The following is a 25270-nucleotide window of genomic DNA, read 5'->3' as shown; positions in this document are numbered from 1 at the left end:
GGGTGTCCAAACTTATTTGATAAAGTAATCAAATCGAGTCTTAAATGAATCAAACATTTAAAATGATTGTTCGATCTTATTTTCATATATTTTTTATGAGTTTGAATTTGAGTTTGGTTCGTTTAGATATTATTATGTTCTCAATTCAAAACTGTGGAACAGTCACATTAATGGCCCCCCACGCGATGACCTCATGTCGATAGAAAAAGGTTCATTAAGAGCATAGGTGTTAAGTGTATAGCGAAATAAATACAAGCTATGCATTCCCTTGAACTCAAACCCCTATCCATTACAAACAAACTATCATGTATTTACCATTTGTGTCAACCTCTAGAGACTAACAAGTTTTCAATTCAAGCTTAAATTGAGCATGATTCATTTAAATATTATCAAATTCTCAATTCAAATTTATTTTTACTTGCTTGACTAGTTATATACTGACTTGATAATTTAAACTCGTTTATTCATTTTAATTATTTTTAAAATTTATTTAGCATGTTAATTAAAATTTTATTAATGAACGTTATTCATAAACATTAATCGACTGAATATATATGTGTTAAATTTTATTTATTTAATTTAACGAATTAATTATTTAAATTTATTTATTTAATTAATCTGGTACGTATTTAATAAATATAAATAAACTCAAAAGTTTTGATGAAGCTTCGATTCATTTACAGTCTAGTTAAAATCTCTCACAAGGCACATCTCCCGAATTTAGTCGATATTTAGATTTTTGACCTTGGAAAAGTCAAAGCCAGGGTTTTAACGGACTCTAACTACCATTCATCTCAAGCGCGCGCGCATCTAAGCGAGAGTTGATGGTCAGTTGAGAGATAGGTACTTGTCAATTAGGCAACTCCAAGTTCTGTAAAAGGCTGGTCAACTTGGAAGGACAGGTAAGGATCAGGTCAGGTGGGCTTGATGAATTAGTCATGTTAGGCAGCTGTATGAGTGGACTTAGTACAGTTGTGGTAGGCTTGGACAGACCTATATGCCAATCGATCGAGTCAAGTATGTCGGTTAGTCCAAACTAAGTGATCTAGCTAGCCTAAAATAGAACTAGATAGTTATATATATGTGATATAATTTGAGAGTACCTATAATATAATTTATAATTTAATTGTGCATAGGAAACAATTTTATTAACATCTATAATACATTAATATCATAGTAATAACAATTCTTGTTGATAGTTAGAATTTATTGAAATTATAATTTAATTGTGCATAGGAAACTTTGAAATTTATCCTTCCTTCTTGAAAATGTTTCTGTCGAATATAACAGTCAATTTCAAGTTGCCTATAGTTAGAATATATTACAAAATTAATTCTGCCTAGCAAAATAATACTAACTAAACTGATCAAATTAATGTGTAGAAATATTCCAAATCTCATTTGGCAGCAAATTAATGTGTATGCAAGCATGCATGCACACGCATTAATAAACATAATGAAGTAATTAAAGCTGTGTTCTTTAGTTCATGCATGATACTGGTTTCTCAAGCATTTATCAACAATATCTATCTATCTATCTATTACTATTACAGCACACTACACATAAATATATATATGAATTAAACATAACCTCCTCGTTGACGGGTTGATGAGGGTGCTGCACGAACGTATTCATCTTTTGTCACAATATATATGAATTAAACATACTTAGATTAATCAGTCAGATTCCTGCATCAGGATCACCTGTAAACTGCTCGTGTGCATTGTCCTCCAGATCTAGATGAGCCTCGAGATCCTTTTCCCAAACGAAGGCAAATTGTTCGTCATCAGGAGGAGTATCGCCATTAATGTGATCGTTTTCGCCGTCGCCGATGAGTGAGTCGAGGAAGGAGGAGAAGATGTTGTCCTCGCCGAAGCTGACGCCAAACAGTTCTGGTTCTAGCCGCTCTCCGGCTTCCGCCGCCTCCGCGTTGACGTCGATCAACTGATCGTGGTCACTGCTCTCCGTCCAGCATCCGTCGGGCATGTTAGGGTTAGGGTTAGGGTTAGGGCGAGGTGGGTGTCGTGGGATGGCATAGGCCGCCGGTGCAGCGACGGCGGATGGGGCGGAGGGAGACGGCAATGGCTTGTGGGTGCGCGGATCGATGCCTTGGCCGATGAGCTTCTTGCTGAGGTGCGTGTTCCAGTAGTTCTTGATCTCGTTGTCGGTGCGCCCCGGAATTCTGCCGGCGATCAGCGACCACCTGTCGCGATAATCGGTTCTTCTCGATCAAAGTTGAATTGGAAGAGGTAGAGAATTGGGGAACGATCGGTACCGGTTGCCGAGGAGGCGATGGAGGCGGAGGATGATGTCCTCCTCGTCGGGGGCGATGGGGCCGCGCTTGATGGAGGGGCGGAGGTAGTTCATCCACCGGAGGCGGCAGCTCTTGCCGCAGCGGCGGAGGCCTGCTCGGGCCGGAAGGGTGCGCCACCGGCCCTCGCCCTCCAGCCGCACGTAGCTCGCCAGGGCCTCGTCCTCCTCCGGCGTCCACGGGCCCCGCTTCATCCCGTCCTTGCTGCAGCACGCCCTCGGCTCGCCGCCGGACCCTCCTCCTCCCCTCAGGATCTTCCTCCTCCCAGCCGCCGCCGCCGCTGAGTTGCTCCTTCTCATTCGATCTGGCTGTCGCAAACTAATTGATTCCTTGCAGGCAAAGGATGCATAAGGGAGGCCGAATGGTGGTGGGAGCCACGGCTTATCCATGTAGAGTGGGATCCGCAGTGTAAGCCGAGATACAAACAGCAGCGTTGGACGAACCGCGAACGCCAATGGCGTTTGTTAGCTCTCATGTGGCTCGTGTCGCCGACTGAGAACAGCGGATCCCAATCTTTCGTCCCCAAGTCTTCGTTGATTAGGGGTGAATACTGAATCTGTCAAACCGACCAATCCGTTTATACCGATCTGAATCGATCCGAAAAAAAATCCGTCGGATATAGGATCGGATGTAGGGTTCTAATATTATATTATCTGATCTAGTAAGGTCAGATAATTTTTTATCCCAATAATCCAATCAACTGATCCGCGATCACTCCTATGTGTAGCGATAAGTTGCTACACATTATAGCAGCTACAGGCGATTAGCTGCTACAACGTGTAATGAATAATGTCTATTATCATTAAAAAATATTTAATTTTATTTTTTTATTATTTTATATTTATATTTTATATTTCATTGGATATATGGTCGGATATTCAAATAACGGACAATCCGTCGGATATCTGATACATAATAATCGTCGAATATAGGACCATATATAGATCCTGATATTGTATTATCTGATTTAGTAGGAATAAATAATTTTTTACCTAAATAATCGAATCAATCAGATCCACAATCACCTCTATTGTTGATGACTTTTTAATTTTTTTTTTTTTTCTCATTAATACCTGTCTATATATTTTACCATGAAATTTAGCAGAATAATTATTATTTTCCCTTCAATTAATATTCTTAACGATGACAATGTTTAATCATCTTTTCTTAGTAGTGTAAGAATTACAAAAAATGTTTTAGATAACGTGGAGAAGAGAATGTTACATTTTATTTTATTTTCAGTTCAGTTTTTTCATCGTATTAATTATTGGCAGAACATTCAAAGAGCTTAGTTTATCTTAGAAGTCGACTAAAATCTGAAGCCATTTCTAGGTCAATTACTCCGGTGGATATATAGAATGGGAGATATTGATCAAAAGCTGAATCAGTGTCCAACTGGCCAAAGCTGGACATAGTAACAATGTCGAACCAACTTTGTTAAGCATCCAGGACGAGAGAGTGGCGGCAGTGGCATCGGGGCGGCAGTACTGGAGGCGGGCGGTTCGCGCGCGTTGGAGAGGGAAGAGGGTTGATCAGCTGGAGACGGCGTAGCAGTCATTAATAAGGCTGTAGAACGACCATCGTGATGAACTCGGCGGCGGTGCCGGAGAAGGGGCGAGCTCCGATGCGTTTTCTTATGGTTTCAACAATGTGTAAAAGTTAATTCTTGTTTGGGCTTTCCATTTTTCTCTTATTTTCTCCGCCTTTCTTCTTCTTTTATTTTATTCCCCTTCTTCATCTGCGCGTGGGAGGAAACAAAGCATAAAACCCTACTAAAAAGCTATCATATCATCTAACAAAAGCCTCTATGATGCGGTCAGAAATTTCGCCGCGGTGAAAATCCATATAGCATTCAAGAGCGATGATGTTGAAGTTTTCTTCTCGCTGTTCTTCTCGTGATGCGACAATTTCTGTAGAATTTAATAAACATCAAAAGGGGATCAATTTCCTTAATAGCATCGACAATACTCTAATGTTATAACATTCATCATCTCATCAAAAAGTATAAGATTCACTGTCACATATTCATTATAATAACATTATTTTTTCACTCACATCCCTTTTAACGTTAATACTCATTATTCATAGATCCCACCATCCACTCACTCATCTTAAAATTATATCATATTAAATAAATATATTTTAAATATATTTTAAAATATTTAAATTATTATTATTATTAATCTTATGTTTAAAAATATAATTTTATTATTTTTCAAAAATAATATTAATTTTTTAAATATATTTATTAAATAAAATAGATGTTTGTGAGAAAATGAAATTACAATATTAAAAAAACAAAATTATAAAGTTGGGAAAACGAAATTACAACTGAATACCTAAAATTATAAAGTTAGGAAAACAAAATTACAACTGAGCGGTTAAAATTATAAAGTTGGGAAAAGAAAATTTATTTTAAATTACCATGTAATTATGAAATTGAAATGCAACAATAACTTAAATAAATCATACTATTATGCCATTAAAAATAATATATGAAATATTAATTCACGGATTGTTGTTGTATTGCCCCCAGATATGCTCAACTAAGTCGGCGCTGTTAGAGTGTATACTAAAAGTCTAGCTTTTGTAAACATTTATTTTGGAATAAAGAATCACATTGGTAAAAAAATGTCTACATTTATGCTAAGTGTAGTTGTTCAATTAATTTATATTGTAGATAACATGGTGTGTGGTGTCACACACAGAAGCTCATGTTATCGGTTCTTTATAAATTATAAACAGTAGCTCGCGACTAAAATGGAAAAGAATAAACCATTGGAATAGTCGTAGTGTAATTAGGTGTTAGTTTATCTTGACTGATAAATTACACTAGTACACTTTGAGTGTAATAAGCATGATCATTTAAGGTAAGTTCTTTTTATACTGACTTGATAAAAGAACAACACCTTAGTTATTATGGAAGTGTGTGCTCTTAATCCTAATATAATAACAAGCACATATATTTAGTATTCATTTCTTTGACTTATCAAAGGGTGAGATTTAACTCGATAAATCAATAGGTCCGATAAGTTGGGAAATGATATTACTTATAGTGTGTGTTGTTGATTATAGAAGGAAACTGTGTCCTAGTAATCTAGGTTGATAATATCCCCAAGGGGAGCTCATAAGGATTGTCATGTTAAACCTTGTAGGTGAACTTAGTCCGACGTGACGATAAGGTTGAGTGGTACTACTCTTGGACTAAGATATTAATTAAAATGAGTTGTCAGTAACTCAATTAATTAGTGGGCATCCGACATCTTAAACACAAGGAGACTAACACACTCATAATAAGAAGGAGCCCAAAATGTAATTTGGGATTGGTGCGGTAGTTCAATAATAATTCTTTAGTGGAATGAATTATTATTGATGAAATTAAGTTGGGTGTTCGGGGCGAACACGGGAAGCTTAATTTCATCGGGAGACCAAAACCAATTCCTCCTCTCGCTCCCTATCGTAGCCTCTTGTATATAGAGAATTATACCCACCACATACCCACTTATTACCCACCTTATACTCATCCTAATGGGGTCGGCCAAGCAAGCTTGGAACCCAAGCTTGGGTGAGCCAAAGCAATTAGGATGAGTAAGATGGTGTGGCCAGCCCTAGCTTGAACCCAAGCTTGGTGTGGTCGGCCACATCATATTAAAAGGATTTTATTTTTTTTAATTTTCTTATGTGGATTCTATGGTTTTAAAAGAAAGTTTAAAATTTAAATCTTTCATTTTTATAGCTTTCTGCAAAAGATTAAGAAAAGATATGATATCTTTCCTTATTTGTAAATTGAAAGAAAGATTTTAATTTTAAGAAAATTTTCCTTTTTTGTAACCATGTTCATGATTTAAAAGTGAGTTTTAAAATTATAAATTTTTTCTTTTATAAGTTTCTACAAAGGATTAAGAAAAGATTAGATATCTTTCCTTATTTGTAGATTGAAAGGAGATTTTAATTTTAGAGATAACTTTCCTTTTTGGAAATCATTCACATGTTTTAAAAGAAAGATTTTAATTTATAAAATTTCCTTTTATAACTAACCATGAAGGGAAAATTATTAGAGAAATTTTTATTAAAATTTCCAGAAATAAATTAGGAAGTTTTAATTCTTGTGTTATTAAACTTTCCTTGTTAGGAGCTTGAAGGTGGCCAGCCACTTGATTCATGAAAAGGAATTTATTTTTAATCTTTTAAATTTTCCTTTTTATGTCAAAGTAATAAGGAAGTTTTTTATTTAAAATTTTCTTATTTGTCAAGACCAAGGATTATAAAAGAGGGGGTAGGGGTGCCTTCATGAAAAACAACTCTATTCTATTTCCCTCCCTCTCTTCCTTGGTGGAGGCCGACCCTATTACTTCTAGCTCTTCTCCTTTTCTCTTCCTCCTTTGTGGCCGGAGGCATCAACACAAGAGGAGTCCTTGGTGGCCGGTTCTAGCTAGGAGAAGAATGAGAGAAAGGAGACTTTGTTTCTAGCATCCCTTGGAGTTTGGTGGTGGTGGCCGGACCTCTACATCTCTTGGAGAATTAGTGGTGACCAAATCTAGCTTGGAGAAGAAGGAGCTTGGTGGTTCTCGTCTCGGAAGATCATTGCTCACACAACGTCCGAGATTAGAAGAGGAATACGATAGAAGATCAAGAGGTTATTTGCTTACAAAGAAAGGTATAACTAGTAATTGTTTTCCGCATCATACTAATTTTTATTTGTATGAATTCCAAACACAAGAGGCATATGATTCTAGAGTTTCGGATGTGTTTCAAAGTTGTGTTTCTTTTGTTTTGTTTTTCGGATTTGTGATTCGATTGTTCTTTTCGGTTAAACCTAATGTTATTTTAGGAAATTAAATATTGAATTTCTATTAAAGGCTTTGTCGAGGCAGTGGTGGATGATCCCATACCCAAGAAGGCCTAGTGCCTCGCCATGTTTGACATCGGAGCCGATCTCTTAAATAAATATTTCATCAACTTTATAACATAGGTGGATTTAGATCAATAGTGTTAAGTGTTGGTTGCTACTCGGAAAACCTAGAGGTTCCACTGTACAAAAATTTTGTACAAAGGTCTAAACATTTTCCTAGCTACCATGTCTTCTTTTAAATTAAATTTTGGATCGCCTGCAGAACTTAACACGTTTGATCCAAAACTTAATCTATTTGTTCTTTTAGGTTTTGACTTGGATCTCCTGCGGAACTTAACACGTTCGACCCAAATCACCTTAAGTTATTAATTCAATTAAATATTAATTTCCATAATTGGTTTCCAGTACTGACGTGGCGAGGCACACGGCCTTCTTGGATATGGGAGCAACCACCACCGACTAGACAAAACCTTTTATAGAAATCTAATATTTAATTTCCTAAAATAACTTTAGTTTAACCAAAAAGAACAATCAAATCACAAGGAAAAGAAAAAACAAAAGAACACAACATCGAAAAACATATTCGAAATTCTAGAACGTAAGCCTCTTGTATTTGGTATTATTTCCATAAATAACTAGCATGATGCGGAAAGAAAAATTACTAGTTATACCTTGTAGAAAAACCTCTTGATCTTCTACCGTATTCCTCTTCTAACCTCGGACGTTGTGTGGGCAACGATCTTCCGAGATGAGAAACCACCAACCACCTTCTTCTCCTCCTAGCTAGGTTCGGCCACAAAGAAAGAAGCTTCACCAAGGAAGAAAATTAAATCAAAACACCAACCAAGCTCCAAGAGATGCTAGATTCCTCTCCTTCTTCTTCTTCTTCTCCAAGTAGTATCCGGCCACCACAAGAGCTCCAAGGGAAGAGAGGGGTTCGGCCACCACAAGAGGAAGAGAGGGAAAGGATGGCCGGCCACACCAAGGAACAAAAGAGGGAGAGAAAATAATAGAGGTTGTGTCTCATGAAGGCACCCTCACCCCTTCTTTTATATTCCTTGGCCTAAGCAAATTAGGAAATTTAATTACAATAAAATTTCCTTAATTTCCTTGACATGATTTAATTGAGAAAAAATAAAATACAATTTCCCCAATTGAATTCAAGTGGCCGGCCACATCATGAAGAACAAATTGGACAAGTTTCAATCAACAATTAAAACTTCCTAATTTATTTCCGAAAATTTTAAAAAAAATAAAATTTCTCTTCAAAAATCTCTTCATGGTTGATAAAAGGAAATTTCTATCATTTTAATTTTATCAATATGTGAATAATTTTAAAGAGAAAATAAAATATCTCACCAATCTACAAATAAGGAAAGAGATCTAATCTCTTTCTTTAATCTTTTTTAGATCTTTTATAAGAGAGATTTTTAATTTAAATTCTCTTTAATAAATTATTTCTTCCACATAATAAAATTTAAAATTAAAATTCCTTTTTAATTTAATTTGGCCGGCCCCCACTAGCTTGGGTTCAAGCTAGGGCCGGCCACCCAATTTTATACCTAGGTATAAAATTGGGTGGCCGACCCTAGCTTGGTTCCCAAGCTAGCTTGGTCGGCCCCCTATTGGTGGGTATAGAAGGTGGGTATAGGTGGGTATAGTACTCTATAAATAAGAGGCTACGATAGGGACCGAGAGGAGGAATTGGTTTTGGTCTCCCGATAAAATTAAGCATCCCGTGTTCGCCCCGAACACACAACTTAATTTTATCAATAATAATTCATTCCACTAGAGAACTATTATTGAACTACCGCACCAATCCCAAATTATATTTTTGGGCTCCTTCTTATTATGAGCGTGTTAGTCTCCCTGTGTTTAAGATATCGAATGCCCACTAATTAAGTGAGTTACTGACAACTCATTTAATTAATATCTAAGTCCAAGAGTAGTACCACTCAACCTTATCGTCATGTCGGACTAAGTCCACCTGCAGGGTTTAACATGACAATCCTTATGAGCTCCTCTTGGGGACATTATCAACATAGTATCTCTAGGACACAGTTTCCTTCTATAATCAACAACACATACTATAAGTGATATCATTTCCCAACTTATCGGGCTTATTGATTCATCGAACTAAATCTCACCCATTGATAAATTAAAGAAATAAATATCAAATATATATGTTTGTTATTATATTAGGATTAAGAGCACACACTTCCATAATAACTGAGGTTTTTGTTCCTTTATAAAGTCAGTATAAAAGAAACAACCTTAAATGGTCCTACTCAATACACTCTAAGTGTACTAGTGTAATTATACAGTCAAGATAAACTGATACCTAATTACACTACGACCTTCTAATGATTTGTTCCGTTCCATTTTGGTCGTGAGCTACTGTTTATAATTTATAAGGTACTGATAACATTATCTTCTGCATGTGACACCTCATGCTATGTTATCTATAATATAAATTAATTGAACAACTACAAACAAATGTAGATAATTTGACCAAATGTGATTCTTTATTCAAAACAAATGTTTACAAAAGCTTAGGCTTTCAGTATACACTCCAACAATCTCCCACTTATACTAATGACTAAGCTGCCATATCTTCTACCATACATCTGATTCCCATTCCTTCCACATGCCGATCGAAAGCTTTCACCGGAAGGGCCTTAGTGAAAGGATCTGCCAGGTTATCTGCTGATGCAATCTTGGCGATGACAACTTCTCCTCGCTTCACGATATCTCGTATCAGGTGGTACTTGCGCTCTATATGTTTACTTGCCTTATGAGCTCGTGGTTCCTTCGAGTTTGCAATCACAGCTATTATCACAATAAATTGTGATAATTTTGGGCAAACCAGAATCACATCTAAGTCCATTAGAAAGTTCCCGAGCCATACTGCTTCTTTAGCTCGGAGGTGCTACATACTCGACTTCCATGGTTGAGTCCGATACGCATTACCGCTTAACACTCCTCCATGAAATGGCTCCACCTCCTAAAGTAAACACATAGCTGATGTAGACTTCTCGTTATCCCTATCGATTGGAAATCAATCAGTGTAACCCACGGAGCGGATCGTGCTTGGGAAACTAGCATATAATCTCTAGTTCTTCTCGGTACTTTAATATATGCTTTACCGCATCCAATGTCCTTGTCGAGGTTACTCGATATCTCACGACCATGCCCACAAAATATCGGTCTCGTCATAACATTGCATACATTAGGCTTCCCAGAAGCATAAGGAACTGCTTTCATGTCCTCTATCTCTTTCGATGTCTTTAGAGACATCTCTTTAGATAGAGCTACTCCATGTCTAAAAGGTAAGAAACCTTTCTTGGAATCCTGCATGCTAAAACGAGCAAGGATTGTATCTATATATGAAGCTTGGGACAGACACAACATTCTTTTCTTACGATCCCTTATAACTTTGATCCCAAGAATGTGTGCACAATCTCCTAAGTCCTTCATATCAAATTGTTTGGACAACCATACCCTTACGTCTGATAATACCTTGACATTGTTGCCAATTAACAAAATATCATCTACGTATAGTACAAGAAATACCACCACGTTTCCGTTACACTTCTTATATACACAAGACTCATCCGGACTTTGAATAAATCCATATGACTGGATTACTTCATTAAACCGGATGTTCCAAGATCTTGAAGCTTGCTTTAGTCCATAAATGGACCGATTGAGCTTGCACACTAGATGCTCTTTGCCTTTTTCAATAAATCCTTCTGGTTGCTTCATATGGATGTTCTCTTTAAGACTTCCATTAAGGAAAGCTGTCTTGACATCCATTTGCCAAATCTCATAATCCATATGAGCAGCAATGGATAAGAGTATCCGGATAGACTTAAGCATAGCTACCGGTGAAAAAGTTTCCTCATAATCGATTCCCTCTTTCTGAGTGTACCTGATCCGGTGGTAAGAGCCCGGGACCCCCTAACGAGGGGTCAACGCCACGTGGAGGTCAAATGGCCAAGTAGCCCACCGGAGAAGGGTGAGCCGACCGGACTTGGAAGAAATGGATAAGGCCGATCGGCCGATCAATGGACATTCGGTAGTAAAAGGCGCCCTGACCGGGCTGGGGTTCCGACGCTCAATGAAACAATGTCTCAGAGCCGAGAGGAAGTCACTCGTCTGGAAGCCTCCCCGGCATCTCAGCACAAGCGACAGGCGAGATATAAGGGGCGTGCCGTTCGGCCGACGCAGGGGATGAAGGCCGTCCGGACGATGTGCTCCATCTGGCCGGCCGGACGTACGTCCCGACCGGCGGTAAAGGAGAACAGGAACATCTCCTGATAGCCGTCAAGTCACATGACTAAGCCATACTCCTAGTCTGACAACGGGGTGTCTTGTTGTCCCATCGAAGGCGCGATGGGACTGTTGAAGTATGGCGTCAAGTAAGTTTTCTGACAGGCACACACCGAGGCATGGGCTGCGGATACGCATGCACCTCGATAGGCGTGTAGGACCTTTTTCATCGCCTTATATAAAGAACCGTAGACTTTGCCGGAGGTACGCATTCTACAAGCTTGGGAGCTCCTTTTTCCACTACTTACCTGACTTGAGCGTCGGAGGGTCACCGCCGGGAACCCCTTCCCGGCCCGACTTCTATGCAGGATCGCCGGAGCTTCGGAGGCCTGCGCCATCGACTAGGAGAGCGCCACGTGCCCAGCGTCCCTTGGTTCGGCGATTCGGACAGGATCAGTACCCTTTCGCAACAAGCCTAGCTTTGAAGGTTTCTACCTTCCCGTCTGTCCCTCTTTTCCTTTTGTAGATCCACTTGCATCCAACGGCTTTTACACCATCAGGTGGTTCTACAAGCTCCCAGACCTTATTAGAGTACATAGACTCTATTTCAGAATTCATTGCCTTTTGCCAAGATGCTGCATCTATATCTTGGAGTGCTTCGTCATATGTTCGTGGATCAGGTTCATGTTTACCCGGGATCAAGTCCGAAGACTCTCCCAAAAACATGAATCTTTCAGGCTGCCTTACAACCCTCCCACTACGACGAGGCACTGTCTGTGGTTGTGTATCATGTGTGACACGTGTTGCAGTCTCTTGTGGTACTTCATCTTGTACTGTTGGTACTGAAGTAGACATGTCCTCTCTAAGTTCTTCTAAAACAACTTTACTACTGGGCTTGTGATCCATTATATAGTCTTCTTCTAAAAACTGGGCATTGGTGCTAACAATGACCTTCTGGTCTTTAGGACTATAAAATAAACCTCCTTTCATTCCTTTGGGATATCCTACAAACACGCGAACTTCTGTACGAGATTCTAACTTATCAGCATCTGGTTTTAGCACATGTGCTGGACTACCCCAAATCCGAATATGTCTTAGACTGGGTTTTCGCCCATTCCACAATTCTATGGGAGTAGAAGAAACTGATTTAGAAGGTACTAAGTTCAGAACGTATACTGCTGTTTCCAGAGCATATCCCCAAAACGAATTTGGTAATTCTGAATAACTCATCATCGATCTAACCATTTCCATAAGAGTCCTATTCCTTCGTTCTGCTACACCATTCTGTTGGGGTGTTCCCGGTGCAGACAATTGGGATTGAATCTCAGCCTCGGATAAGTAATTCCTAAACTCTCCTAAGAGGTATTCGCCACCACGATCAGATCGTAGTGTCTTGATACTTTTACCTAATCATTTCTCCACATCAGCCTTGTATTCTTTGAACCTATCAAAGCACTCGGACTTGCGGCGCATTAGGTAAATGTATCCGTATCTTGAATAATCGTCTATGAAAGAGACAAAATATTCAAAACCTCCTCTTGCTTGGACATACATAGGACCACACAAATCAGAGTGAACCAATTCTAACACTTCTTTGGCTCTATACCCCTTGGCCTTGAACGACCTTTTGGTCATTTTACCTTCTAAGCAGGATTCACAAGTTGGAAAATTTTCCAACTCTAATGAACTCAAAAGTCCATCAGCTATAAGCCTCTGAATCCTACTTAAGTTAATATGACCAAGCCTTAGATGCCAAAGATATGCTTGGTTCATTTCCGAAGGTTCTTTTCTCTTATTTGAATTAGAAGATGAGTTATAAATTTCCATATTTTGCTTTGTGGAAGAAATTGGATTTAAAGTATACAAATTGCCAACTAATGTACCAGAACAGATAAACACTTTATTTCTTTTAATAACTACATCGTTACTAAAGGAAACTGAATATCCATCTAAAAACAGTTTAGAAACTGAAATTAAATTCTTTCTAAAACTGGGTACATAAAGACAATTTCTTAAAATCAAATTTCTATTTCTACTAAAAGATAAGTAGACGTCTCCCACTGCAACAGCTGCCACTTTAGTAGCATTGCCCATGTAGACGGTAATCTCTCCTTCAGATAGTCGTCGGGTTTCCTGGAACCCTTACAGGGAATTGCAGACATGATTAGTGGCTCCCGTATCTACACACCAGGTGCTGGTAGATAACACCGCTAAACATGTTTCAACAACTAATGCATGAGATATACCTTTGTTTTGGTTCCTACGAGGACAGTCCGCCTTCCAATGTCCTGCCTGCTTGCAGATGAAGCACTTGCCCTTGGGCTTCTTCACTCCAGCTTTAAATCCCGTACTCTGAGATTTATTCACTTTCTTTGCTGAGCCAGCTTGTTTCTTCTTCTTCTTTCCTTTCGGTTTAGAAGTAGAACCATTTTCAGCATAGTGAATTTGAGAATTGTGACGAAATAATCCTTCTGCTGCTTGAAGTTCTGTCAGTAGTTCCCAGTTCAGGCGAAACTGCTCAAAACTTCTAGGTAGCGTTTGGAGGATCATATCGATCTGGGTTTCCCCATCAATTTCTCCTCCAAGGATCTGTATCTCGTTTAGATAAGCCATCATCTTTAGGATATGATCCCTTACAGGAGTACCCTCTTGCATGGTGGCTGTCATTATCTTTCTCATAGCTTCTTGTCTAGAAGCCCTATCCTGATGACCAAAGAGTTCCTTGAGATTGTTCATAATATCATAAGCTGTTGGTAAATCTTGATGCTGATGTTGCAATACATTTGACATTGAAGCCAAAATGTAACACCGCACCATCTCATCTGCTTTTACCCATCTCTTATGATATTCAATCTCCTCTTGAGTAGATTCACTAGTGGGTGCATCAGGACAAGGTTCAGTCAGTACAAATTTATAGCTTTCAGCAGTCAGAACAATGTCCAGGTTCCTTTTCCAATCTATGTAATTCGGTCCAGTAAGTCTATTTTGTTAAAGTATGATGGACAGTGGGTTGAAAGTCATCCTAAGAATCACAAATAACTTTTGGTCAGAACTCTAAATTTAGAATAATATTGATTCCTCAAACAATACTATTTTAAATTAACCAACACCTCATAACACCGTGAATTTTGTATGCCACATTAGTGTGGACGTATACAAATTCAACATTTGTAAAAGGAGGGTTTTAACCCATTAATTTTATTATCTTGTCAACCTAACTTTTGACAAATAAAATTAATAGTTGGTATTATTTGGTCACACAAATAATAGCAGTGACTCCGATGGGGAGGATACTATTAGATGTGTCTAAGTGTATACCATTACTTGACACTAAGTCCATTAATAAGATTATGCCCCTTCCGTTGGGGAAGATCACACGCTCTTAATTAACTTTCTATAGTCATCCAAATATGGAAGTCTGTTCTAGTGATCCGCAAACAAGCTCATCCGTTATAGAGGAAGGCACTCAGAGCCAACGCGCAAGCTTGTTTGCATCACTTACAAACCAGTAATGGAGACCATGGGATTTACTTAAAAATCCCTCTCCCACTTAGTTATTTATAAATGAGAAATTTTAACTATGCTAGCCTACTAAACTTGTAAACTAACATGCACACACAGCACAATATAAAAGCAATAAATAGAAAATCTAATTTTCAACTATTATGGCTTTTATCTCTAGTTGTCCTCCGTGTGTTGTCATCCCAAGCTGCTGCCATATTTGGCCACCGCTACTGGGTCTAGCTGTCGCATCCATCTTGCTCTTTGTTCCGCTGCGCCTCCGGTCCTTAGAAGGTTCCACGCTTTGCAAGATTCGATCGCGACATAAATATAATTTTACATTTTTGATCCTATATTCCATAAAAGGAATGTACATGTATCTAGATCAAAAATAAAATTATAATAAAACTAAATACAGCTCCTGCTGTATTTTAATACAATCATGCACACACATATAAATGCCCTTGACATGTTCAAGGGTCCAATCACACACATAATAACTAAAAGCCATAATAGTTGGATCCTGCATCCACAAAGTTAGCACATCCTACTATTAACCTGCCTAAATTATGTATGACATGTGCATAATTAACCTAATACCAAATACACAGAGGCAAAACCCTAGCTCTGATACCAATTGTTGGTTGCTACTCGGAAAACCTAGAGGTTCCACTGTACAAAAATTTTGTACAAAGGTCTGAACCTTTTCCTAGCTATCATGTGTTCTTTTAAATTAAATTTTGGATCGCTTGCGGAACTTAACACGTTTGATCCAAAACTTAATCTATTTGTTCTTTTAAGTTTTGACTTGGATCTCCTGCGGAACTTAACACGTTCGACCCAAATCACCTTAAGTTATTAATTCCATTAAATATTAATTTCCATAATTGGTTCCCAGTACTGACGTGGCGAGGCACACGACCTTCTTGGATATGGGAGCAACCACCACCGACTAGACAAAACCTTTTATAGAAATCTAATATTTAATTTCCTAAAATAACTTTAGGTTAACCAAAAAGAACAATCAAATCACAAGGAAAAGAAAAAACAAAAGAACACAACATCGAAAAATATATTCAAAATTCTAGAACGTAAGCCTCTTGTATTTGGTATTATTTCCATAAATAACTAGCATGATGCGGAAAGAAAAATTACTAGTTATACATTGTAGAAAAACCTCTTGATCTTCTACCGTATTCCTCTTCTAACCTCGGACGTTGTGTGGGCAACGATCTTCCGAGATGAGAAACCACCAACCACCTTCTTCTCCTCCTAGCTAGGTTCGGCCACAAAGAAAGAAGCTTCACCAAGGAAGAAAATCAAAACACCAACCAAGCTCCAAGAGATGCTAGCTTCCTCTCCTTCTTCTTCTTCTTCTTCTACAAGTAGTATCCGGCCACCACAAGAGCTCCAAGGGAAGAGAGGGGTTCGGCCACCACAAGAGGAAGAGAGGGAAAGGATGACCGGCCACACCAAGGAACAAAAGAGGGAGAAAAAATAATAGAGGTTGTGTCTCATGAAGGCACCCTCACCCCTTCTTTTATATTCCTTGGCCTAAGCAAATTAGGAAATTTAATTACAATAAAATTTCCTTAATTTCCTTGACATGATTTAATTGAGAAAAAATAAAATAAAATTTCCCCAATTGAATTCAAGTGGCCGGCCACATCATGAAGAACAAATTGGACAAGTTTCAATCAACAATTAAAACTTCCTAATTTATTTCCGAAAATTTAAAAAAAATAAAATTTCTCTTCAAAAATCTCTTCATGGTTGATAAAAGGAAATTTCTATAATTTTAATTTTATCAATATGTGAATAATTTTAAAGAGAAAATAAAATATCTCACCAATCTACAAATAAGGAAAGAGATCTAATCTCTTTCTTTAATCTTTTGTAGATCTTTTATAAGAGAGATTTTTAATTTAAATTCTCTTTAATAAATTATTTCTTCCACATAATAAAATTTAAAATTAAAATTCCTTTTTAATTTAATTTGGCCGGCCCCCACTAGCTTGGGTTCAAGCTAGGGCCACCCACTTAGGCCGGCCCTAGCTTGGTTCCCAAGCTAGCTTAGCCGGCCCCCTATTGGTGGGTATAGAAGGTGGGTATAGGTGGGTATAGTACTCTATAAATAAGAGGCTACGATAGGGACCGAGAGGAGGAATTGGTTTTGGTCTCCCGATAAAATTAAGCATCCCGTGTTCGCCCCGAACACACAACTTAATTTTATCAATAATAATTCATTCCACTAGAGAACTATTATTGAACTACCGCACCAATCCCAAATTACATTTTTGGGCTTCTTCTTATTATGAGCGTGTTAGTCTCCCTGCGTTTAAGATATCGAATGTCCACTAATTAAGTGAGTTACTGACAACTCATTTAATTAATATCTAAGTCCAAGAGTAGTACCACTCAACCTTATCGTCATGTCGGACTAAGTCCACCTGCATGGTTTAACATGACAATCCTTATGAGCTCCTCTTGGGGACATTATCAACATAGTATCTCTAGGACACAGTTTCCTTCTATAATCAACAACACATACTATAAGTGATATCATTTCCCAACTTATCGGGCTTATTGATTCATCGAACTAAATCTCACCCATTGATAAATTAAAGAAATAAATATCAAATATATATGTTTGTTATTATATTAAGATTAAGAGCACACACTTCCATAATAACTGAGGTTTTTGTTCCTTTATAAAGTCAGTATAAAAGAAACAACCTCAAATGGTCCTACTCAATACACTCTAAGTGTACTAGTGTAATTATACAGTCAAGATAAACTGATACCTAATTACACTACAACCTTCTAATGATTTGTTCCGTTCCATTTTGGTCGTGAGCTACTGTTTATAATTTATAAGATACTGATAACATTATCTTCTGCATGTGACACCTCATGCTATGTTATCTACAATATAAATTAATTGAACAACTACAAACAAATGTAGATAATTTGACCAAATGTGATTCTTTATTCAAAAAAAATGTTTACAAAACTTAGGCTTTCAGTATACACTCCAACATTAAGTTCCGCTTGCGATCCAAATCTAAACCATTAAGAACAGATGAGTTAAATTTGGAATCAATAATGTTAAGTTTCGTTTACGATTCCTAATTTAATTTCTAAAGTATACAATAGGTTGTTTAGGAAAGGTTCGACACTTGTACAAAATTTTTGTACAGTGGAACCGGTACGATCTTCCTAGGACCAACCAACAGGCGTGAAGTTGGTGATGAACTTGAGTGTCACGTAGCTCAAAATTTGTTCGAAGATAATCCTGAAATCCTCGGTTTGAGCCATGGATAGGTTATGCGGGTTCGTCACCTTCTTCGTTGTACCAATTTGTCACGTGCCCTCCCTCATCCTCAACAATCATATTATGCAAAATAATGCATGCTAACATGATTTGTTTGAACTTTTTCCTATACCAATACCGAGCTGGAACTCTGACAATCGCCCATCGAGATTGGAGCACCCCAAATACCCGTTCAACATCTTTTCTTGTAGACTCCTGTCTTTCCTTAAACAACTTCCTCTTGGGATCCTCCGGGCAAGGAAAAGCCTTAACAAAAGTAGCTCACTCGGGATATATTCCATCTGTTAGATAATAGTCCTTCGTATATGCAGTGTCGTTCACCATGAAATTAATCTCCGACATATTTCCTTGCAAGACGTTGTTGAATATGGGAGATTCATATAACACGTTAATATCGTTACATGAACCGGCGATCCCAAAAAATACATGTTATATCCACAAGTCATGAGACACGACCGCTTCAAGTACAATTGTTGGTGACCCATGTCCCCTTGTAAATTGACCTTTCCAAGCAACTGGACAATTTTTCCATTTCCAGTGCATACAATCAAGGCTACCTAACATGCCAGGAAAGCAATGTCTCTCATCATGCATTTGAAGAAGACGTTGAACATCATCAACATTTGGCCTTCTCAAGTACCTATCATCAAATATTTCAACAACGTATTCGCAGAACTTGAAAAGGCACCTGATGGCAGTTGATTCACTCATACATAGGCACTTAGCTTCAACTTCAAGCGAACGATTCTTAGCTTCAGATTTGGACAATGCAACTTTTGCCTTAATCTCTTCTACTTCGAGTTGTTTTTGTTTCAAATCGACTTCGGACTTCTTCACGCTTGTGTACTCAGTGAACTTTGTGATAATATTGTAGTTTACTGTCAGATCCTCCATGGTTGATTTTACTTTGTCTTTTCCCTTTCTTTTTGCTGCATTTTACCCCATTGGACGAGTATCTTCATAATCCAGGTATATACTCACATCTTGGTTGGAGGAGGTGTTGCTTGCTCCCGACTCTGAGGTCCTCATCTTCTTTGTGGCCACAAAGTGATCAGCGGACTGTGGAGTAAACATTGGACGGTTTTTGACAATTCTCCACACATGTTCGAGATTGAATGCAACACCATTGTTTTTGGATAGATATTTTTCGTACGCAAACCTCAATATATCTTCATCACTGTGACCACTTCGATATGAACTATAAATACTATTGTAATTTACGTTGAATCAATATACCTTCTTTTGGATTGTATTGTGCCAATGTGACCGTATAACATTTGCACTTCTGATGTTTGAACTTAGGGGAAGATTCTCATTGTAGTAGCTTGCAACCCGTCCCCAAAAAGCATCCGCCTTTTGATCATTGCCTATTATTAAGTCATCATTGATAGTGACAAAACTTCTCGCTAAGATCTCGTCTTCAACCTTTGTCCAACTTGAACGTTTTCTTGTACCCTCAGCATTTGAAACCGCCTTTTCTAAATTGACCACCTCAATTGGAGATTCACGGTCGGAAAGTTGAGTCTCCGGGACAAAAGTCGGCATTGCAGGTTCATTCGACATCGAAGGAGTGAAAGACATACCAGTTGTGTGCGGGGTACCATATCCATGAACAACCGACGGCGTGAAATACAGATGTCTCATGTTTTGCCAATATTCGACTGAAAGCGATTGATATGGACCTCGAGAGGCATAATTCAAATGATTCATAGAATTTCCAAAACCTTGGAAATTTTGAAGATTTTGTGGAGGAAACGACATATTGGGAAATGGATGTGGGTATTGATAATTTGGTGGAATTTGTAGATTTTGCGAAGATGAATACTCTTGCGAGTTGTTTGTAGAATTCAAGAAATTTGTAAAAAATGCCCTATTATTTTCATCCATTTCGGATAGAAAATAAGATGGTAGGAACTTGAAAAAAAATAGATGGGGAGAGAATTTAGAGAGTAGAATTGAAAGAGTAGTGAGTTGAAATGAAAATATGTGTGCATATTGATGGTTATTTATAGATGAAATTTCGAACTAGCTGTTAACTAGCCGTTAAAAAATAACCGTTAAATAACTAGCCGTTATTTAATTTTTAATTTAAAAATTTACATTTAAAAAAGCTTGAACGCCATGAACGCTTCACTGAACGCGTTTATTTACATAACTAGCCGTTATTTAAAAAAAGGCTGTTATTTTTTTTTTAAAAAAGAAGTTTACACATGGGGTGGGCCCGCCTTGGCCCACCCCATGAACGCTTGAACGCGTTCAAGCGCTTTAACGCCGCATTGGCATCTACAATGCGGCGTTAAATGAACAGTCGCGTTATAACGTGGCATTAACGCCGCGTTGCAGATGCTCTAATGAAACCACTCTGATGTCTAAGTCATCGTTGTGTTTTGATAGCAGAGTGAAAGGGAAAAAATGTAATATGCATGAGAGGTTAAGTTAGAGAGTCCCCTTTACCCGAACCATAAAGTGGGGAAGTGTTGGGCGTTACTGGAGACGAAGGGGCATAGTTTGCCCTTCGTTACTCTCTTTGCTGCAAACGCCAAGGAGACGAAGGGGTGTCGTTTCCCCTTCGTCTTCCTCAACCTTCTTATAAAGGTGTGTCCAAGCCTTTGAGAAGGGGGTTGGTCGTCGATCGGAGAGAGCGCAGCAGAAGGTGATCAAAGAGGGGTTGTGAGGAGATTTGGTCGAGCAGTATAGAACGTTCAGAGGCCAAGATTTGGTTCGTGAAAGAGTTCGAGGAGGTTCCGTGAGGTGATCTTCTCGGCGACAGCAGCAACGACGTCTCCGGTGGTTCTTCGGCGATTTCTTCAGGAGGTCACTGTGAGTGGTTACCATATTATTTTATTATTGTTTCATGCTCTCAAAATTACCAACAATGGTATCAGAGCATAGATTTGAAAGCATGAAAATCAACGCAGAAAAGCTCGTGTTTTTTCTTCTTCTTCTGTCGCGAAGAAGAAGATGAACAGTGAGTACTGTTCATCAATTGAATCGATTGAAATTTCATTTCAATCGATTCAAAATCGCATGGAGTTCTTCAATCTATTCATGGATTGATTGAAGATAAAAAAATTGACTTAATCGATTAATGAATCGATTGAAGAAGGAATGCTTCGTTTTGACGAAGCACAGTAAATAAATAAATAAAAAATGCATGCACTTGAATCGATTCAAGAGTAGGATGAACAGTGCTTCGTTTTGACGAAGCACTGTGGAGAAAATAAAATAAATAAAACGTGTATAAAACATGCATGGTTTTTTTTCCTTCACATATATAAACAGTGGAGGTTAATTAAATATATTTATTAATTAATTAAATACATACTGAAATGTATTATTAATTAATAAATAAATATTTAATTAATTTAAGATTCGATTTACTGAAAATTGAATCAAACCAACTTGTCCAATCAAACCCAGATCCGGTTTAAATTATTAATTGATTTAAGCAGACCAGTTTGATTCAATGATACCTAAAGCTGGTTTAAATTATTTGTTGGTTTAACCAGTTCGGTTTATTGTTGAATTAATTGGGGTAATCTTGATTACAAAAGTTGGGTTGATCAAATATGACCAGATCAGTTCTGTTGTGTCAGATTTGATAAAAAAAGATTAGATTTGTTCTAATGAGTCAGACTTAATCCAATGGACAATTGGACGAATCAAACGAAGCTGAGTTTGATCAATAAGTCTGAGATTGATTCAAATGGGCTTAAACAATAATAGAACATAGGTCAGAAATCCCTGTCTAATTAGATTAGTTCTAATGAGGATAATAGACTAAACTTAAGATCCGGACTCCTGATTGACCGGTCCAATGGATCAGTCGACTTAAACTCCTGAAAATCAAGAAGATTTGTTTTTCTTGATTTATAATGATGGTATTATGCCTGTATGAATTGAATTAAACTGGTTTTGTACTAGTTAGTCGGTTTTGTACTGACTTATTTAAATTCGATTTTTCAGATGGAACAGACTATTACCACATTGACTCGTCTTGAAGTGCGGAGAAACCAGCTCCGAGAGGAGATTTAGGAGATAGAGTATAAGTCTGCTTATGGAATCGACTGACATGTAAGAAGGCTTGATAGACAGTTCTAGAAACTTGAGCAAGAAGAGTTTTCAGTCCTGGACAGTTATAGGATATGGGCATTGATGCAATCATTGTCAGAGTATCCTAGGGTAATAGCTGCTATGTATGGGGATGTCATGAAGGATGGGTCACATATTCAAAACTGTGTGAGGAACTACTTCAACGTATGGGTGAAGAAGAGCCTGAAGAGTCTGAAGAGGACCGGGAAATGTCCGAGGAATATCCAGAAAAATGGATTTGATGGAGAATCCTGAAGCTGCCCCATCTGAGATTATCCCAAATGAGTCTAGGTTAATAGGGATAATATTGGCTGCTGCACTAGTGTTTGTTCTAGTTGGAGCAGTGTTGGCCTATCTAGTTTATTAGTGTTCTGTTTATTGTCGTTATGTACGAACAGTGTTAATTAGCTCATCTAGTTTTTGAGTCATGTAATAATTTATGTCGTTATATACGAACAGAATTATATAATGAAAATTTATGTTATATGTTAACAAACTTGGAAATGATTAGTTCATTTCATGACATGATTAGTTCATGTGAATATGATTCGTTCATATATTCATATGATTAGTTCATATGAAAAATGATTAGTTCATTTTAATAATGATTCGTTCATTAGATGGGATGTGTGTAATATGATTGATCAGTGTTGATTAGATTAGAACATACAAATGATGAGTGGAAACAATGTTATCACTTGATTTTGTAAACTAACTCTAATTTACACTGAGTCAATAAATAATTACACATATATGAATTACACTGAAATTATAAATAATGTGTTTATTTATGTAGATCATGGCAACTAAAAATATTATAGCTGAACTCAATAAGGGTGAGAAATTATATGGGGATAACTACAAAATCTGGCACCTCAAGATACAATACGTTCTTGAGGAACAAGAAGTTCTAGAAGCTGTAAATCAAATCATGGAAGAACCAGTTGATGGTTCTACAGCACAGTACAGACGTGACCTTGATGCCTATAAGGCATGGAAAAGGAAGGACTCCATTGCTAAGGGTATATTGATTAGTTCAATGGTGGATGACCTGGTATTTGAGTATGAGCCATTACCATCTGTTCATGCTGTCTGGGCAGCCCTTAAAGAGAAGTACAGTGGAGTAAGTCTGAGTAAGCTCCGTCAGCTAACTATCAAGTTTGATAGCTGTAAAAAGCGCTCGAATGTTACCATGGCCCATCATCTCAGGGAGATGGGTAAGATGATTCGAGAGCTTAAGACTGCTGGTTATGCGTTGACCGATGAACAACAGGTTCAGGCAGTTATCCATTCCCTTCCAGATTCTTGGGAAACGATGAAACATAATCTGACACACAGTGAAAGTATCAAGACTTTCACCGATATCTCACGCCATGTTGAACTTGAGGCTGAGAGGATTGAATCCGCAAGGATTTCTGGTCAAGCTTTTATAGTTGAAGGTTCTGGTTCCAAGAATAAGAAAAAATGGTTTAAGAAAGGAATGGGAAAAGGAAAGAAGGCTAGTGTTGTTGCTGTTAAAAACCAAATCAAGAAGAAAGGAAAGAGATATAGACAAAGACTTATGAGCAAGTTGACCTGCTTCAACTGTGGTAAGAAGGGCTATTTTGCTCGGGATTGTACTGAGCCTAAAAAGGTAGGTCCATTGTTATCTTCTTTCCACGAGCAATATGTTGCAAGTACAGTGTTGTTAGCTGATTCATATCCTTTGTGAATTGTAGATTTAGGAGCAACGAACCACGTAGCACGTGATCGAGCTACATATGTGGAGTACCATCGGGTACCAGCTGGCAACAAATGGATATATGTAGGAAACAATACAAGAATTGAAGTCAAAGGAATTGACACTTGCAAGCTCAACCTACGTGGTGAGCGTACATTGTTTCTGCATGATGTCCTGTATGCTCCTAAGATTTGACGGAATCTGGTTTCCATCATTTGTCTTCTTGATTTAGGTTATAATGTAAATTTTTATAGTCATTGCGTGGAACTTCGAATTAACTCTATGTTAATTGGGTATGGTTATGCAACAAATGGTTTTATGGTTCTTGATATAGAACCAAATAATAATGATGGTTGTTTTTCAAATATTGCTCTTACTAGTAATGCTGATGTTAATGATGAAATTTGGCATGCTAGATTGGGACATATAAGACAAGAACGAATGAATAGATTAGCTAAGGAGGGCCTTTTAGGCACTCATGCTAAGATTAACTTATCTATATGTGAGCATTGTCTTACTGGAAAGACGACTAGGAAACCATTTGGTAATGTTGTTAGGGCTGAATCATCATTGCAATGAATTCATTCAGATATTTGTGGACCAATGAATATGAAGGCTAGAAATGGGAGTTCTTATTTCATTACATTTATTGATGACTTCACACGTTTTAGTCATGTGTATTTGATTTCTCATAAATCTGAAGCATTGGATTGCTTTATTCGTTACTTGAACGAAGTTGAGAATCAATTGGAATATAAGGTTAAAACCTTGCGCACTGATCGTGGAGGTGAATATTTGTCTGATCAATTTAAGACAATATGTAATGAGAAAGAGATTATTAGACAGTTTACTATTCCTGGAACTCCACAGCAAAATGGGGTTGCTGAAAGAAAAAATAGTACTCTTCTTGAAATGGTTAGGTCTATGATGGCGCAGGCTAATTTACCAATCTCCTATTGGGGAGATGCATTATTAGTTGCGACCTATATACTTAACAAAGTGTCTTCAAAGTCAGTTCTATCCACCCCACATGAACGTTGGACAGGCAGAAAGCCGGATTTAAGTAATCTGAGACCTTGGGGGTCAGCTGCCTACGTTCATGATAAGACTCATGAACATGGAAAATTATGACCCACAGGTAAGAAGTGTATCTTTATAAGGTACTCTGAGATAGGGGTGTCAAAAATA

The 25270-nt window shown here is 37.8% G+C and overlaps 2 protein-coding genes across 2 annotated transcripts; both read right to left on the bottom strand.

The window, feature by feature from the left end:
• Positions 1 to 1406: 1406 nt before the first annotated feature.
• LOC122045325 (transcription repressor MYB5-like) lies at positions 1407 to 3049 on the bottom strand. The gene is made up of 2 exons (XM_042605503.1): positions 2276 to 3049; positions 1407 to 2203 (listed from the first exon to the last, which is right to left on the bottom strand). The coding sequence occupies exons 1-2, from the start codon at positions 2698 to 2700 to the stop codon at positions 1681 to 1683; spliced, it is 948 nt and encodes a 315-aa protein (XP_042461437.1). The 5' UTR covers positions 2701 to 3049; the 3' UTR covers positions 1407 to 1680.
• Positions 3050 to 19497: 16448 nt separating this feature from the next.
• Positions 19498 to 20031, bottom strand: LOC122048155. The gene has a single exon (XM_042609753.1). The coding sequence runs from the start codon at positions 20029 to 20031 to the stop codon at positions 19498 to 19500; it is 534 nt and encodes a 177-aa protein (XP_042465687.1).
• Between the last annotated feature and the right edge of the window lie 5239 nt (positions 20032 to 25270).

The sequence above is a fragment of the Zingiber officinale genome, chromosome 2B (assembly GCF_018446385.1).
Source record: "Zingiber officinale cultivar Zhangliang chromosome 2B, Zo_v1.1, whole genome shotgun sequence".
Taxonomy (NCBI): domain Eukaryota; kingdom Viridiplantae; phylum Streptophyta; class Magnoliopsida; order Zingiberales; family Zingiberaceae; genus Zingiber; species Zingiber officinale.
This window is presented reverse-complemented; position numbering and strand designations above follow the sequence as displayed.

What these genes read in the sequence shown, in the direction of transcription:
- LOC122045325 (XM_042605503.1), bottom strand. Translation starts at nt 2,700, where the DNA reads ATGGATAAGCCGTGGCTCCCACCACCATTCGGCCTCCCTTATGCATCC. An exon ending in CATCGCCTCCTCGGCAACCG is followed by an intron (nt 2,204 to 2,275) that starts GTACCGATCGTT and finishes TTATCGCGACAG; the next exon opens with GTGGTCGCTGATCGCCGGCA.
- LOC122048155 (XM_042609753.1), bottom strand. Translation starts at nt 20,031, where the DNA reads ATGTCGTTTCCTCCACAAAATCTTCAAAATTTCCAAGGTTTTGGAAAT.